At 51.5% G+C, this 16673-nt stretch overlaps 1 protein-coding gene and 1 long non-coding RNA gene across 3 annotated transcripts; one reads left to right on the top strand and one right to left on the bottom strand.

The window, feature by feature from the left end:
• Positions 1 to 225: 225 nt before the first annotated feature.
• Positions 226 to 7469, bottom strand: PDZK1IP1 (PDZK1 interacting protein 1). Its single transcript, XM_074877177.1, has 4 exons — positions 7316 to 7469; positions 3373 to 3481; positions 1335 to 1433; positions 226 to 801 (listed from the first exon to the last, which is right to left on the bottom strand). Exons 1-4 carry the CDS (start codon positions 7383 to 7385, stop codon positions 729 to 731), a joined length of 351 nt encoding a protein of 116 aa, XP_074733278.1. The 5' UTR covers positions 7386 to 7469; the 3' UTR covers positions 226 to 728.
• A 3467-nt stretch (positions 7470 to 10936) lies between these two features.
• On the top strand, positions 10937 to 15999 carry LOC141946402 (uncharacterized). Of its 2 annotated transcripts, XR_012629836.1 has the most exons (4): positions 10937 to 13106; positions 13198 to 13406; positions 13776 to 13935; positions 14747 to 15999. It is a non-coding gene; the product is annotated as an uncharacterized LOC141946402 (long non-coding RNA). The 2 variants fall into 2 exon arrangements; XR_012629834.1 differs by having other exon boundaries at positions 10940 to 13406.
• Positions 16000 to 16673: the final 674 nt, after the last annotated feature.

The raw sequence follows: 16673 nt of genomic DNA, 5'->3' as shown, positions 1-16673 counted from the left end.
CAAAAGCGCTCTTGGCTTCATCCAAGTGAGGAAATAAGAGATGGATCCTACCCAGAAGAGATCATGGGGAAGATGGGGGTGCTGATCTCTGTCTAAGCACCCTCCCCACCCCCACACCGCCTTCCCACCGTGTCCTTCCTTTCCCCAACTGCCCGAAGGCTGGGAGCGCTTGGAGATGCCAGAAAGTCCTTTGGGTGATTAGCAAAATGACCCTCTTTGCTGTCATATGGGCAACAATTCTCTTTATTGCCCACAGGAAAGATATATACAGGGGAGAAGGTTTGTTCTGACATTAAAATTCATGGTGTAGGTTGTAAAAAGGAGGATGAAATGTGGAGAAGAGAGCGAGATTTCCATCAACAGCTCCCCAGAGGGTGGCTGAGGGTGTGGGGAGGTCCTAGGCACCCAGCGGGGACCCCTCCACATCTGGAGCAGGTCAGCACCCCCCTGGAACTGGACACATTAGCCTCGCCAACCAGATGGGATGACCGCCGCGCAGAAGAGGTGGCACCTGCGGACCTCTCCTGGGACCTCTGCCCGCATGGACACCAGCCCCCAAGGCAGAGGAATACATCCCACAAGTGAGAAGAGAAAAGAACAGGAGACGGAGAGGTCAGAAGCCACCACACACAGGGGATGCTGGTGCAGAGGGTCCCTGTGAAGATGCCCATGGTGACAGCGGGAAGCAAAGTGAGAGGAGGAAGGAGGGCAGCTGGCCAGGACACCTGCTACATGGCAGTGGTGATCACCCTCTCCTCGGGCTCCAGGGTGTTCTCATAGGCATGTTCGCTCTCTTTGGACCTGCGTTGGGAGGGAGAAGCACAGCAGTGAGCTCACCCCCAGCAAGACCAGCCTCCCTGAAGACATCATCCTGACCTTGCTGGTGCTGGCCCTGCACTGAGGGGTGAGGTGGGGAGGGCAGGAGGGGTCCCCCTGCCAAGAGGAGAGCCAAGCACCAGCTGGGAATTACTCTAATTTCTAGAGCGGGCTGTTTTGACAGTCAACATCTGCGTGGTGACCTATAGCCACTTTTGGTGGTTTACTCTGTTTGAAAGGTGTGATGTAGCACAAGAAAAATGTGGTGTAGCAGGTTGCAAGGTGGTGGATGGACCATGGGGCTCAGCTGCAGGGATGGGGAGAGACTGGGGAGGAGGGGATACTCCCTCACCGCCTTCTCCTGAGTCCCTGGAGAGGATAAAAGCCCCAAAACTAGGTGCGTGGGAGATGTGAGAACCTGAGTGGGAGAGACTGCAGCTCTGCATGTCTGAGCTGTCACCAGGGGGACAGAACAGAGCCTGGGAGCCATGGGGAGGAGGTCTGAGCAAGTGCTTCACCTGAAGTCGGCTGCAGCCGTTAGGAATCTCCCTTCGTGGCCGTTGGACACTACAGCCTCCTGCTTGTTCTCAACACTCACCGCTGTCTCGACGTTTTCCCTGGAGGGGGAGAAGAGAGGAGCTGAAACAGAACAACAGTGGGGCTGTGCCAGGGAGCAGCTCACAGTGGTGACAGCAGAAAAGAAGGGACTGCTCCAACAGTACAGAGACAATAAAGGACCTGGATGTGTGATCCTTGCCTCGGACACCCAGCTCAGCCCCCTTCTCAGCAGAACATGGGCAAGGAGAGACACCCTCATGGCAGATTTGCAGGGGCTGTGCCCAGACACAGAGTGACAACCCCTGTCTCTGGAGCTGGGACTCCCAGTGCTGGGCTGGTAGTCAGCAAGACTCATTTGTCAATACGTGGGATTGTTTTCTCCCACTAACTGGTTTTTCCAGTCTTCTTCTATGTAATCTGTTGCAAAACAGTCTGCTACAGGTCCCAAGTGACACTGAGAGAAACGCCAAGGCTCTGCAGGTACCGCAGCCCTGGTGCAGGGGTGCACGTACACACGTGCAAAGCCGAGCTGCTTTCTCTCAGATGTGATTCTGGATTGCTCGCAGAAGGAGCCATGGGGCAGGGACTGGGTGTTAGATCTCAGCTGGAGCTTAAAAGCTCAGCTCTGGAGTGAGCCCGTGGCCCAAATGGCACTGGGGGTGGTTTAGCTGCAGAGGGTGGGTGCAGGTCCACCCTGCATGCATATCACTGTCTCCTCCAGCACTTGTCCAAAGGCAATTTCAGAGGTTTTTCCAAGGAACAGACTGGCATAAACAGGCAGCAGCTTGAGCTGATAGCTGCTGTCACAGTGACAGTGCAGAGCTGGCAGTACGCCAGGCTGCTGAGCCTCACTGCCCGCTCTTCTGAAGAGAGGCCAGATTAATTAAAACAATCCGCCATCCCCCCTCAAGCCCTCCTCAGCATCCTCGGCCTCAGGGCTGGGAAGAGGCAGCCAGGCATGGGCAGCAGTGGGAAACACCATCCCTGCCTCCCACTCTACAGACCGGGGGCTCCTCCAGTTTGAGGACAAAGGTTCCTCTTTGGGAAACAAAGACTGCAGTTGCAAATCAGACCAAATAAATATATACATATACACATTATGTTATCCATTAGCCCTGAAAGCATCCCAAAGGGCCCTCTTTAAATGCATCTGGGGCAGAAGCCAACTTGCTGAGCATCAGGGTACACCCCACGTCCCCATCTCCTCAGCCTGGAGACGCTGCAGGGATGTGTGGATACAAGAGCAGCTTTGGGTGCAAGGTGCCAGTGCCAGTGTAGAAGAACTGGAACCAGGCCGTAGAGCACTTTTGTTCTTCATTCCCAGTTAACTTTGGGCTTGGGTTAAAATCATATTACTGCAATTTAGCCAGTTAATCTGGGTCAGCTGAGCAGGAGCAACAGCCTGTGGCTTAGCTTGGCTGGCAGCAGGCAAGAGGTAACCAGTCCCACAGAGCCTTTTTCTGATGGTTAAGGCCACCTTGTTCGCCTGTGCTGGGGGCTCCAGGCAGAGAGTGCTGCCACAGCTCGGCTACCTCCCTCTTCCCCCAGCTCCTCCTCATGTCTTCTGCTGACTTGGCTCGGTCTGCTCTGCAAATTAAACTGTTTTGGGCTTGTTTTCCCATGGATATAGTGCACCTGAGAACTGCACTCCCAAACCTGTAGGAATCTAGGCTCAGGTCAGCTCCCTGAGATGTGTGCCCATGTAAACCAGCCATGATGCTGCGTGCCCAGCAGTGCTTTCTCATGGCAGAATTCAAGTGCTCTGCTTGGGGTGTCCCTGTGCGGGGAGCAGCGGGGATGGACAGTGCACATTCGCATCTGGCAATAAGTAACAGGGAGCGGAGACCAGGACAGGGAGTCTTTGCTTTCCCTGCCAGGCTCCCGGCACAGTGATCACAGTGTTCCCAGCCCTGGCATGAGGACGGAGGCGGCTGGAAGTGATCCGTGCAGAGGCAACTAAGCCCAACCCAAAGCAACCCCCAGGGCTCCCACACTTACACTTTCTCCTTACACCAGAACCTATTGACCACAAAAGCGATGGCCACCAGGACTAGAAACACAACCACTGCAATGACACCCTGCGACCATGGCTGGAGACTGCCCCGGGCTGCAGGAAAAAAGAGGACAAGTGTTAGAAATACATCTTCAGGTTTTATCTGCTTGGCTGAGCTTCTCCCATCCGGCTTCACCAACATCCAGCCAAGAGCTTGGTCCTGCAGAGCCAAGCAGAGTGTGCTGCTGTTAATCCAGGCAGGCTTACCTGGGTGATAGCAATGAAAAAAGCGCAAATAACAGCAGTTTTGCTGGAGTTTGCATGTGGAGCACGGTGCTTTGCAGTTTTGAGGCCCCATATATACATACATAAACGTACACAGTGGGGCACAGGTGACTCTGGAATGGGGGAACAAAGGACTGGGGAACATGGAAAAAAGAAGGATGTTTGCCCAAAGTGACAGGAGAAAGGAGGCAATGGGGATTCGGCAAACTGTTTATTCTCCATTCCCAGATGCCACAGACATTGTTCCCAGGTTATTTTCCAGATACTGTCCAGTAAAATAAGGACCCCACAACAGGGACAGCATAAAATACAGTTGTTGCTCTCACAGCAAATGGTTGCTGGTGTGGATTTTTGTAAAATCTACCATTCAACAAGTTTCCAGAGCAGCAAGATGATTTATGATGGGAAATAGAAGGTTGAAGTGTTCAGAGCAAGAACCTCCAGCACAAAGGCCAGGCAGGACTGGCGGGGGGCCAGGTCGGGGTGGGGGGTGGGTAGCAGGGGGTGGCCAGGAGCCAGCCGCAGCATCCCTGGCTCCCCCGGGGTCAGACTCACAGGTTCATTTTTCTCTAGCCAGACCTAATCAGTGATCCAACTAAGGGTGGGAAGGCTGCTAGATGTATTCCTGGATGCAGGAGGAACTCAAGGGCAGTGCGATGAGAAGAAGAAACCCTGTCCCAGTCCTTGCTGGGACGGCTGCTCCTCGCTTCCCACTGGCTTTTGGGCAATGGAGCACTCAGACACAGCCAAATGCATCCATCCCAAGTGTTGTCGCATCAGCACCGAAAGACCTTGTCCATGCAGACACATCCCTTTGGGATTTAGTTACTATTTATTCAGTCACGGCTTTTCCTCTTTCTACTGAGTGAAACACCAACTCTTGCACACAGAGGAGGTACTTCTGCACAGGCAGATGGAGCAAGTGGAGAATGTTCTCTGCCAGCTTCAGCATCAGCTTTGGACGACTTGGACCCAGGGCCTGCCATGGGCACCCACGAGGCCGAGCTGCCCCAGGACAAGTGCATTGGTACTTCAATCTGACTGGGGAGCTTTACACTAGCTGAACACTTCATCTGTCTCACAGGAGACAAAGCTCTGCTATAAACAGCAAATAATCTTTACTAGCAGCAATAAAGGTGGTCTGTGTTCTCCATGTGTGTGAACTCCACATCCACAGCAAGCTCCACGCCTGCTCCACTGCTGACAGCCCTCATCTCCTTCCTCTGGTTTTGGGGAGGACGACTGTCCTTTGTTATGACCTCCAGCTCCTTGAGTCCTTACTGCAAGAGGATTTTATTTGAAAAAAAAAAAAACAAACAAAAAACATAACAAACCAAAACAAAGCTATTTTTCCTCTTGGAAGTGAAATCAGCCCAGCTGGCTGATCCACCACCTGTGCCAGTCCAGAAAGTGGTGGCACCCCTGGGCAAGTGACCGGGAGAGCAGCCCTGAACAATGGCCTTCAGCCCCTCCGCCAGGACACTTGTTGTGTTTACTGCAAGGTCCCGGGGCCAAAACTCAAGTGAGAGGAATTCAGGCGGAAATTCCCTCTTGTATCAGTGTGTTTCGGCTGACATCTCATCTTATCAGCAGGCTACTGGCAAGGGTACTGGGGGGGGGCAGTGAGGAAGAGCACAGCTTGGTCCCCTCCTGCCCAATCTGATGGGCAGGAGATGCCCCTGCCCCTGCTGCCCACCACCCCCATGGATGCAGTCCCAAACACACCTTATGCCTCCAGGCTGAGCTTTGGCCTGCTTTGCTTCCTCCCTCACTCTGCCCTTGGCTGTTATCTCAGCCACATTTATTTATTAGTTGTGTTTTATTTTTCCTGTCAGGTCCAGGATTTCCACCCTAAGTCTAGGAGGAGACCAGGTCCAGCCCTCAGTGAGGTTTCTGCCAGGGTTAAGGGAGTTCAAGGTTAACCGGGGAATGAAGTCAGCAATGACTGAAATCGCCAAATTTGCATCTCACGATCTTCAAGCAAAGGAGGCAAGAAGATAAGTAGTAGGAAACCTTCTCTAAGCAGCCACGCTCAGGAGGTGATGTACGTTTTTGCAAGTGAAACCTCTCTCAGATGGCTGTTTCCACCAGATTTCAGAGCATCCAAAGCCAAAAGGAAAAATACAAACAAAATCAAGCGGTTCTGGCTTTGAGACACCATGTAGAGCCTGGCTGCAAGGGGAGATGAAGATGGCAGGGGAACAGTAAATGTCTCCACATCGGGCTGAGATACCCCCGTGGGGTGCGGGGAACTCACATGGGCAGAAGAAAAGAAGAATGGGAACCAGGCAGAGGCAAAAGCTTGATAGCATCTTCTTGGGGAGCGAGTACACTGATGTCAGCCCTGGGGGTCACTGCCTGGCTGGAGTCCCACCTGAGCACACCTTGCTTCCTTGCCAGGAAGGATGGCAAATAGGATGAGTCTCGCCTATGGAAACAGGACTCTGTTCCTGGAAAAATGCTTTACCAGGGATGTCTCTCCTGGGACAGCCTGTTCCTCGGGCTCTGCCACCTTCTCTCTATTTCACCCCATGGCAATGATGGGTTTTTCCCTCCCAAACAAGATCTTCTAAGCCAAAGTAAGCAATGTGGGGTCTGCACCCCCGACAAACATGTGTTCATGCAACTGCAGCTACAAATGAGACCAAGGGAAGTGCCAATGCCAATATAAGCCCTTGCACATGTTGTAACTCCATTTCCATACTCAACGGCTGCTTTGAAGACACAGATCTGCTTTTTGATACATCTTCCCTGAGCACTCGGAAAGCATCAGCTGGCCCCTGTCTCTGAAGAAGCTGTGCCAGGCTCTGAATCCTCATTAAAGGTGGGTTTTGTTTTTTTCCCTCTTTCCAGGCAACAGCAAAACTTTCAATCCTGCTGACAGTTGAGACCCCAGACTGTTAAATCCTCAGCAAATTGGTAAACAAATACAGGAAGAGCGGTCAGAGCTATGGCATCAGAAGGAGAAAGGGGGGAGGGAATTTTCCAGGACTTTGGCAGTATCAGATGAGTTTTAATTACTTCTTATTATTTCTAGTGTTAGACAAGTCCTTCCACGAATTTCCTAAAAATAATGCCCTCGCCATAGGAAGTTTCTCTATTAAGTCTTCGGGAAGGGAATGGGAGGGCAATTTGCAGAGGAAAATATTTGCTCCCTCACCTCGGCAATGATCAAAATTACAGATTAACAGGAAAACCTGCAAGCTCGGGGAGTAACCCAGCACAACGATTGCCCAGAGACGAGAGCGAGAAGAAAGAAAAAAAAAAAAGCCTTAAGAAAACAGATTACTCATCTCGGTGCACAGTCCTGACAGAGGTAAATCAGAGCTGCTTTATCTCCGTGTAAGCAGGTAAGATAAACCTCGGATGGCAGTTTCAGCCTTCGGCAAAACAGGTAGAAAGTCTCCATGCCCCAGCTCTGGCAAGACCTCCCAACCCACCAGACACCCACCTGTCCCCATCACCCGCTGATGTGAAGTCGGAGCTGAAGCTTAGGCAGGAGCTAGGCTGTTTTATCTCTTCCCAAGAGGTTCTTTTGCAGTTGTCCCTTGTCCCCAGAGCCACCCCACCGAGCAGCTCCCGCCTGCCTGGGGCTTGGTGCACCTTCCTGCTTGTCCCCTGCCTCAGTTTCCCCGGGAGGTTCAGGCAGCTGCCTGCACTTACCTTCCTGGCAGCAGGCAGGCTCCAGCTCCAGGAGCAGCCCCAGGAAGAGGAGGAGGCAGCGGGCAGGCATGGCGACACGCAGGGCCGTGGGCTCTCGGGGCGCGAAGGAGCAGCCGATCGCGGCCCCTCCTCGCAGGGCGCTGCGCTTGGGCACGCCGCCCTCCCACAGGAATGAGCGCCTGGTCAATTATCAAACGCATTAACGAGGGAGGCTGATGCTCACACCTGGTTATTCAAATCCTGCTGCGGGAAGGGGTGGAAGGAGGTGCCTCTTTCTTTCTCCCCGCGGAAGCTGGCGGGCAATTTGGGGCACGATGACTTGAACCTGACAGTCCCCTTAGGGTGTGGAAGGGGACTCCGCCACAAAACATTTGCATCAGCCCAGGAGGAAGAAATTACACCCAGATGGGTAAATCTCTTCCTCAGCATGGCTGCGGTGCTTGGGGAACGTGATTAAAAAGGATCTGGGTGTCCCCCAAGTCCCCCTCCCTGCAGCAGGAAAGCCGGGGGGTCCAGCGATGCCCCAGCTCTGACATCCTTTCCCACTCCACGGGACCCCGAGCCCTGGGGATGCAGGGATCTGCCCGGCACAGCTCGCACTCGCTTCTTTGCTCTTTTCTGTTCAGCAAGTGTCATTAACAACCCAGAAAAACACATCTATGTCTTAAAAACATCCGTTTAATAAAACAAACCTGATGCTGAGTACTGCCTCCCACACCTTGTTTAATGGAGAGACTGTTAAACAGAGCGAAAACAGCATTCATTTTATTGAGCCTTCAGGGCTGTTTCCAAAATTTCTTTGACACCAGATGTAGAAACACCCGAAGACCTGCAGCAGATAGCAAGGCTGGCCCTTCACATCAGCTGTGCAGATGCTGCGGGACCACGAAGGTTTCAGGTCCCGAGTTAAGCAGCTTCCCAGCCCATGCCAGGTTTGAATGGCTGAAAAACCCACCCCACAGGAAGAATAAAAGCTATTTGGCTTCACAGCTGTGCAACTTCAGTTACTCATGAAGGAGATTTTAAAACTGTGAGCCAGTGGTTTCACTGTCACTCTTCTCATGGTGTGTCACAGCATCTCTGTAAGCCCAGCCCCCAGGGCCACTGAGCAACCCCCTCGGCAGCATCTGAGCTCCCAGCCTCTGGGTCTGGTGTTCCCCCCGCAGGGACCCCACCTAGGTGCCAGGTTCCCATGCAGACACCCACAAGGGACTCACGCTTGGAAATGTGCAGCACCCTCAGGAATACGTACCCACCAGTGCAGGATCACCGTCCTTCATCCCTTTGACTTTCCCCTGGATCTAGAATAATGTCATTTATCCTGAAAACAAGGGGGAGCTGGCTTGAGCTGCACAAGACTAAAGGCCGGTTCTCAGCTCTCCCCCAAATTCCTTTCCATGGCCAAATTACCACCTGCAAAGTAGGATAATCCCATTCACAACCCTGCTAGTTTTCGCTTATGAACTCTGTAGGGCAGGGACTCTCCCACTGCACTCAGCAAGGAAGTGGCATGACAGGGACCTGCCCATAATAAGGCCCTATCTAACGCTGGTACAGAGAAAAAGGAATGGCCTGTGAAGAAATAAAAATGAGAGTGAACTTTGGGTTCCCCACGACTTGCTTCCACGTTATCTATCCAGGAAAACATGCAGAGCTTGTGATCTTTTCTGCCTGCTTATTCCTTGTCTCTTAATAAAAGCCCAGAAAAAAAACTGGCTTTTTAGAGCAGAAGGTTTTATCAGCAGATCAGAAGCCCCAGAGAAGCCAGTCCTGCTGCTGCCCTTGGAAAATTCAAGGTCTGAGACATCTCTCTGCTATTGCTAGCCACCCCCAAGTCACGCCTGGGGCTGCAGCAGGTTGCTCACGGCTTCCTTCTGGTCTCCTCCACATGTACTTCAGGTTGTCTTCTCATCCCAGGGCTCTGCCCAGCCCAGCTCCAGGGACCCTGGGCTGATCTTCCAAGGACAGGGATGTCTCAAGGATCCACCCGTATCCCTCAGTGTGGGGACAGGACATGACAGACCAGACCCCAAGATGAAGGCAGAGCTGCTGTGCCTCCCAGACAGGGGTCTTGCTGTTGGCTCTCTCCTGAGGAGCAAATAACACTTTACTATTGCACATTCCCACATTTATATGAAATGTAAGGAAATGTAATTGTTCTGGCCTTGCTGATGAGGCCAGGGAATTGCTCATTTGCTTATCTCAAAGCTCCCCTGTACTCCTGCGAGGCTCCTTTAGCCCACGGCAGCTATTAACAAAGTATGTGCTATTGTGGCCACAAGCACTGCCTGTGGCACCTGCTTGGTTGCATATGGCTGGGCTGGGCCTGAGGGGATGACAAATAACAAGTCACTGTAATGACAACAGGCTTGTTGCAGGGGCAACGTCCTAAATTTTGGCAAATAATTTGCACTCCAGCTCATCCTTTTGTCATTCTGGCCCTGGCTTGGGACCTGCAGAGATGAGAAGCTGCACGTTCCCGCTGCAGCACATTGGAAATCTTGCTGTCTCTCTCATTTAAGCCTTCAGCATCACATAGCTGCAGTAAGCCAAAGCTCTACAGGTCCATTTTACAGGTGAGGGAAACTGAGGCACAGAAGTGGCAAATCATCTTGGCAGCATTTACTTAAACCCAGACACAGCTCAGCTCTCTCCCAGTGACTCATGTGAGCAGTTGGCTGTACAACAGGTCACAAAAAACAGGTCTTGGGATTTCAGAACTTACGCTGGTATCCTCCAAAAATTGGCATTTTTTTCCCACCAAGAAATATGTCAGTTTTAGCCAAAATTAACATTTGCTCAAAGCACATTCCTGAGCTAAAATGTGTTCCTGGGTGATATGGCTCAGAGCACAGATGCCAGTTCCTCTTCAAAAAACGTTGTGGGGCTCTGTGTTTTTATGGAGGTTGTTTTTCTTTCTCCTTCACTTCCTTCCTTCCTTCCTCCCTCCTTCCTTCCCTCCTTCATCCTATCCATCTCCTCCCCCTCTCTTGGTAAGAGCCATAAAAATAAATAAAATAGATGAGAACAAGCCTGAACATCCCCTAAAGAAGAGATTGTCTGTTTTCCTAGAGAAAAAAAGTAATGGTTGCATTTCAATGGCTGCTCTAAAAAGAAAAGTTAAAAAACAAAGCCACAGGTCCAATTTTTAATTTCTTGGGTTTTTTGTCATTTGCCATCACAGCCAAATATTCCCCACCTGCCCCAGAATTCTCTCATTTCCCATGGACTCTGGCTTTCAAATCCAGCCTGGGATGGATGCTGCCAGGGGAGAGCCAGGAGTTACAGCTACTATGGAAAGGGCATTTTCTTGGCCCAGTATGCCAGTGTGCATAAACAGCAGAAGAAAAAGGCTTTTTGTCCATTGCACCTCCCCTCTTTAAGAATGCCTTTAAACAGCAATATATTTTCTTATTCATGTGCTGATGAAAACGCGGTATCAATGGTGTGGCAATGGGGCATAGCCTCATGCTGTCCACATCCTCCCCCGCCAGCCTGGGGTTCAACTGGGCCGTTTGCTGCCCTCCTGCACACACATAGGGCCAAGAAAAAAAACACCTCTCAGCATTTTATTAGACATTTTATTAGACCGTTCATGAGTCCCCCCCAGGGCTGATAATTGCAAGACTTGAATAAGCAGCAGGGAGACAGGGGTGGCATGGTGGTGGCTGTGATCATTCCTGGACCCTCATTTGGGGAGGATGTGGATTTTCTCCTTCTTGGGAATGCTGGTGAGATCAGCCAAGACTGCTCCTGGCAGCACATTTGCTGGGAGCTGGTACCCTGCAGCCATCTGAGATGAGGCCAAGACATGGCACCAGCACCGGGGACCAGGTATGCCTTTCATTTTCCCTCGAGATCTGCTCAGTAGCATCACCATGGCCCATGTGTATTTTATGGGACCCTCTGGATGATGTTTCTTACTCCAGTTGATTTTTGTCATGGATCTCTGGGCAGCATTCATGCCAGCCACTGTCTCTGCTGGGGCCTGATGCTGCTGCTCCATACATCTAGGGGCAGCAATGGGCTCTCTCTATCCAGCTGCCCATTTCCACACAGCTGCCAGGTTTTGTCCTCTCTGAGCTCCCTGCTCCTCTGTCCCTGGTGTCAATAGCTGCCAGGGGTCTGACAGCATGTTCACATCAGCCTCAGGCCCCACAGCCTTGGAAAATTAGCCTGAGAAAACACCTACCTGATCCGTCCCACTTTGCCCTGGACTGGGAGGAATCAAACTAAAAATCCCTGAAACAAGGAGAAAAATCCACCTGCCTCTGGTCTGCCTTATTGCTGGGGGATGAGCCTGCATCCGTGACCCCCCTCAGCTTTCCCATTGGTTCAGAGGGCATATTGCACCCCTAATCATCTCTGAGCGCAGGGGAAAGTGCCACTGCATTGCTGGAGTGGCAGATAGCCAGGATCCCAATACATGATGCTCAGAAAGGGAGAAGGGAGCTGACTTCGCTCTGGATATTCCCTCCTGCCCAGCAATATTGAATGGAATGAATAATTTACTATCCGATCATCTCTAATCTTCGTCCCATAAAATCAGCAGCAAGCTGGGAGGGTTTCTGAAGCCTCCAGCTGCATTTGCTGATAAGACATGAGGCAGGAAAGATTGGAAGCCCATAAAAATGATAATCTCAGGCTTCAGTGTAACTTGGTGGAGGGTTTTCTCCTGTCCTTTCATTAAGGATGGATTTCATGATCTTCCTTAAATAACAACAAGCCTTCTCATGAGGAATCTCCCACCCGAAAAACTGATTGCATCGTCATTAGGAAATAGGAGGCCAAGAAGCCAGAAAAAAATAGCTGGAGCACAGGTTAGTGCAAGGGCCAAGGCCCTGCAGAGCGAATGACACCTAGTTTTATGGGTTGGGAGGAAAGGAGGGGACTGGAAGTAACTTCTGAACACAGAGCAAAGCTTTGGGCATTGGGGCTCTGCCTGGGAGAGTTGGGCACCAGCACCATGCCAAGCTGCTGGCCACAAGCCTGACCATGAGCCTGGCTGTGGAGCAATGCCCCATCCTCCTTGTCCTGTACCTCCTTGGTGTGAAGAGAAACATCACGTGTCATTTTGGTCTGACTTGGTACAGTATCCTCCTCTCCGGCCCCAAATTTGGTGAGTTTGACTATTGCCTGGGAGAAGATGTTAAAGGAAAAAACCCAACTCATCAGCTATTTCCATGTGAATCTCAACCAAGATGGCCAAGAGGAAGAGAAGGAAAGAGTTGGCTGGCTTGGTGGGGGTGGATCATTTCAGGAAATAATTATCCCAGGTGCCAGAATAGTAGAAAATTAAAAGTGTAAACTATAATCAGATGCTAAGTTGCTTTTCTTCTGCTAATTGAAATAATGTTTTCTCTGCTACCCACCACTCTACCCCTTTCAGATGCTAATCCCTATCAAACATGGACTTACAATTACAAATTCATAGGCATCTTTCCCAGGAGCAGAAATTGCTTTGCCCTGTAACCTCTAAGATGAGGTCTTAATAGGAATTCACGAGTAGTCGCTGGTAAAGCTTCATTAGCTGGAGAGAATAGACAAGGGCAAGTTGCAGTGCTCCCTAACCACTCTAGGGAAAAATTAATTTAAATTACTTTGTAAAGTAACAAGGCCAGATAATGTGTTTCCTTCTCGGATTATTGTTTTCCAACACCCTAATGTGCTCGTAGATTAGGTTGCTTTGCCTGTCTTGGTGGTGGTTCATGCTAAATTGTGGTTTATGGAGAGCAGCAGCCTTTGGAAGGAGAAACACCAACCCCTTGGGCCACAGATGGATGGAGGTGAGGTGAGGATCTGGCTGTTTCTCATGAGGCTGGGTTGCTCGGAGGCTGTTGGGGAGGCAGGTAGCAGCCACCTCTGGTACCACTTTAACACAGCCTAGAAGAGAAACCAGGCTATTGAAGGTGACACTTGAGCGTTTCCCTGGTTGAAAACTGGTCCAAGCCACTGGAAGGAGTCCTGCTGATCTGGACAGCTCTGGGTTTGCTACCTGGAGGCCAGATCCTGAGCAGTGCTGAGCCCCCTGCTCCCAAGGGCTGAACCAGCATGAGAAACCTCCCCCAGAAGCCACCATCCCTCAGCAAAGGTACCGGTGTGGGTCTGATTCCCAACCAGCTAAAAACTAAAATGCACTAAAATATGCTAAAAACCAAGCCTGCAGACCCAGGATAGGGGGCTGCAATTTCACACACATCCCTCCAGAGCTTGCCAAGCCTCCCCAAAAGGAGCCATAATTCTCTTCCCTTGGCACCAGTCTGGGTGCTCTTCATGCTGGGCTTGCAATTTAGTGTGGGTTTATGGAGCTTTGCAGTGAGCCAAGCAAGGGGCCACGGAAGATGCAGCGATAAGGGCTTGGCAGAGGGGCTGCGACTCTTCCCAGTGCCCTGGGCTCGCTGCCGGGCTTTGGTGGGTGCTGCCAGCACCTGGTGTTATTAACCTGCGAGTTGTCACGCAGAATGGGCCTGTCTGACTAAATCCTCGGGGGACACGAACATCATTCAACAAAGAGACAAAGAGTTCAAAGGGCCTTTCGGCAACAAACAGCACTGATCATCTCAGCTGATTAAATAGGTTCCCAACAGATCCGGGAGTCCTAGGAGACCAAACTGAAACTGGTAAGATTTATGGGGAGCTACCTGAATTGGAGAGGGAATATATCGATTTTATTCCTGGCTTCTGAAGGCCGTTGGTGTTTTTTTCAGAGCAAAGATAGGGCTGGAGAGAGATGCATCAAGACAGAGGATCAGTAGGTAGAGGGGTGGATGGACATACTCCCAACCCATCTAATCATTTTCTTGTCCCCACTTACTTGGGGGAAGATAAAAACCCCATTGCACTCAGACCTAGCTTTTGCCATCCTCCCATCCAAAACTGCAACACTTCAAAATAGGATTATAATCCCCAAGGATGAGGTTTCATCCCCATCAGTGACCCATTTCCCTCTGAGCCCTGACAAATTCTGCACCACCTTTGCTAGTGACAAGCCCTGTGTTTTGACAGCTCTGAGTGTGATTAAGTGCACCCTTGAGTCCCGCTTGGCTTTGCTGTCTTGCAATAGGCAGGACCCAGCCTCCTGGAGAGCAGAGGAGCATTAGGGAAGGCCATGTCCCATGAGGACGCCCCTGCCTGACCCTCTGGGTCCCCAATGGGTAGAAAAGAGCCTGATTTCAGTAGGACTCCCCTGTTCAGCACTATCTGAGGAAGGTACTTTCCTTCCTCCATCCTCCACAGCCTTACTGGGGCAAAGGGAGTGCCCTGGGCAGAGTGAGCAGCACCCCCAATACAGCAGATCAGCCTGAGTGTCCTTGAAACATGAGGTTCAACCTGTCACAGGCCTGCCAGACGGGCACCAGCCCTATTTATTTCCACGCTCATCAGCAGAAGCAGCACATTTTCAGGTGGCATCTCTCTCCTCTTCCTTCTCAGCACCAAAGCTTTTGCCTGGCATCTGAAGGGAAAAAAATAATGGGGCCATCGGCAGAGAGTGAAACGCATCTAATAACCTCCACTCCTTTTCAACGAGCTCCAGTTGTTGCTTTACAAGTGTACTCCAACCCCAGCAAGTGCCAAACAAAAGCTCCCCTCTCCTCCTCAGTGCCTGTTAAACAGCCTTATTATTTCAGCGAGCTGCATCTGCCGGGTGGCAGCTGCAATTACCATAACACAGGGGCAGGATTTGGCCTGGATGCTTCACCCTCGATCCTGCAACAGGCTACAGCATTGGGCTGGTTGAAAAATAAAATGAAAACTAAGGGGAGGGGGGGGAAATCGAATGTATGAAGTCACTTTTCTGGATGCCACCCAAGCAAACAGATGCAGGTAGCACAGGAGATCATCTTCTGCTCTGAGCAGCAGCTTCTGTTGCTGGGGAAGGGGGTGGGAGGGACATGGAAAGGCCAGAGGGCTTTCATGTGCATCCAAAGGGTGAAAGAAGCATTTCTTAGGGTGCACTGAAGTTGGGGAGCTTTTCGGGAGCCTTAACCCATTGCTTGGAGGCTGCCAGGCCTGACAGGATGATGCCGCAGCTGAGCTGAGTACCATGAGATGGGGACAGGGATCCAGGGCTCCCACGGGAGCGTTGGGATGGATAGGAAAGGGCTTGAACAACGCTGAGCTGTGCTGTTGTGCTGTGACAGCTGAGAACAGGTTGCCCTCGAATCCAGCCCTGAATGGGTTTTGAGGACAAAAGGTGAAGACCCCTGAGAGATGCCTTTGCCTGGGACTGAGGAGAAGAGATTGTTTCCAGGACTGGGTGGGCTATTAATTAAAACTCAATAAATAACAGGGCATTGGCACAGCCACCAGTGCTCCCACTGCGAAGTGCGAGCCTTCACAGGATCGCCTTGCCCCTGCCGAAATCCCAGGGGACTCAGCAGCCTGTGCTCCCCTGGCAGAGCCAATAGGGAGCTGGTGACCACAGGCACAGAGCCCATCACCCCCATGTCCCGGGGAGCAGGGACCTGTGGGGCAGCACTGAGACCTCCAGGGCCTGGCTGAGATCGGGGGAACACCAGCTGTCCCAAACTTTCTCTACCCCAAAATACCAAACTCTGTAGGAAAACAGCTGCAGTGCTCACATATAGGGGGTTGAACATAACAACTGTCAGTCTATGGTAACTCCATGAAGATCCGGAGAGCTGATCAGTGTGGGTGGAATGATGGGGGGGGAAAGGAGAGGGAGAAAGGGGAGGAGAGGAGAGGAGAGGAGAGGAGAGGAGAGGAGAGGAGAGGAGAGGAGAGGAGAGGAGAGGAGAGGAGAGGAGAGGAGAGGAGAGGAGAGGAGAGGAGAGGAGAGGAGAGGAGAGGAGAGGAGAGGAGAGGAGAGGAGAGGAGAGGAGAGGAGAGGAGAGGAGAGGAGAGGAGAGGAGAGGAGAGGAGAGGAGAGGAGAGGAGAGGAGAGGAGAGGAGAGGAGAGGAGAGGAGAGGAGAGGAGAGGAGGAGAGGAGAGGAGAGGAGAGGAGAGGAGAGGAGAGGAGAGGAGAGGAGAGGAGAGGAGAGGAGAGGAGAGGAGAGGAGAGGAGAGGAGAGGAGAGGAGAGGAGAGGAGAGGAGAGGAGAGGAGAGGAGAGGAGAGGAGAGGAGAGGAGAGGAGAGGAGAGGAGAGGAGAGGAGAGGAGAGGAGAGGAGAGGAGAGGAGAGGAGAGGAGAGGAGAGGAGAGGAGAGAAAGGAGAGAAGAGAAGAGAAGAGAAGAGAAGAGAAGAGAAGAGAAGAGAAGAGAAGAGAAGAGAAGAGAAGAGAAGAGAAGAGAAGAGAAGAGAAGAGAAGAGAAGAGAAGAGAAGAGAAGAGAAGAGAAGAGAAGAGAAGAGAAGAGAAGAGAAGAGAAGAGAAGAGAAGAGAAGAGAAGAGAAGAGA

This window comes from Strix uralensis, chromosome 8 (genome assembly GCF_047716275.1).
Source record: "Strix uralensis isolate ZFMK-TIS-50842 chromosome 8, bStrUra1, whole genome shotgun sequence".
NCBI classification, from domain to species: Eukaryota; Metazoa; Chordata; class Aves; order Strigiformes; family Strigidae; genus Strix; species Strix uralensis.
Note: the sequence above shows the minus strand (reverse complement) of the source record. Positions and strands in the feature narration are given on the sequence as shown.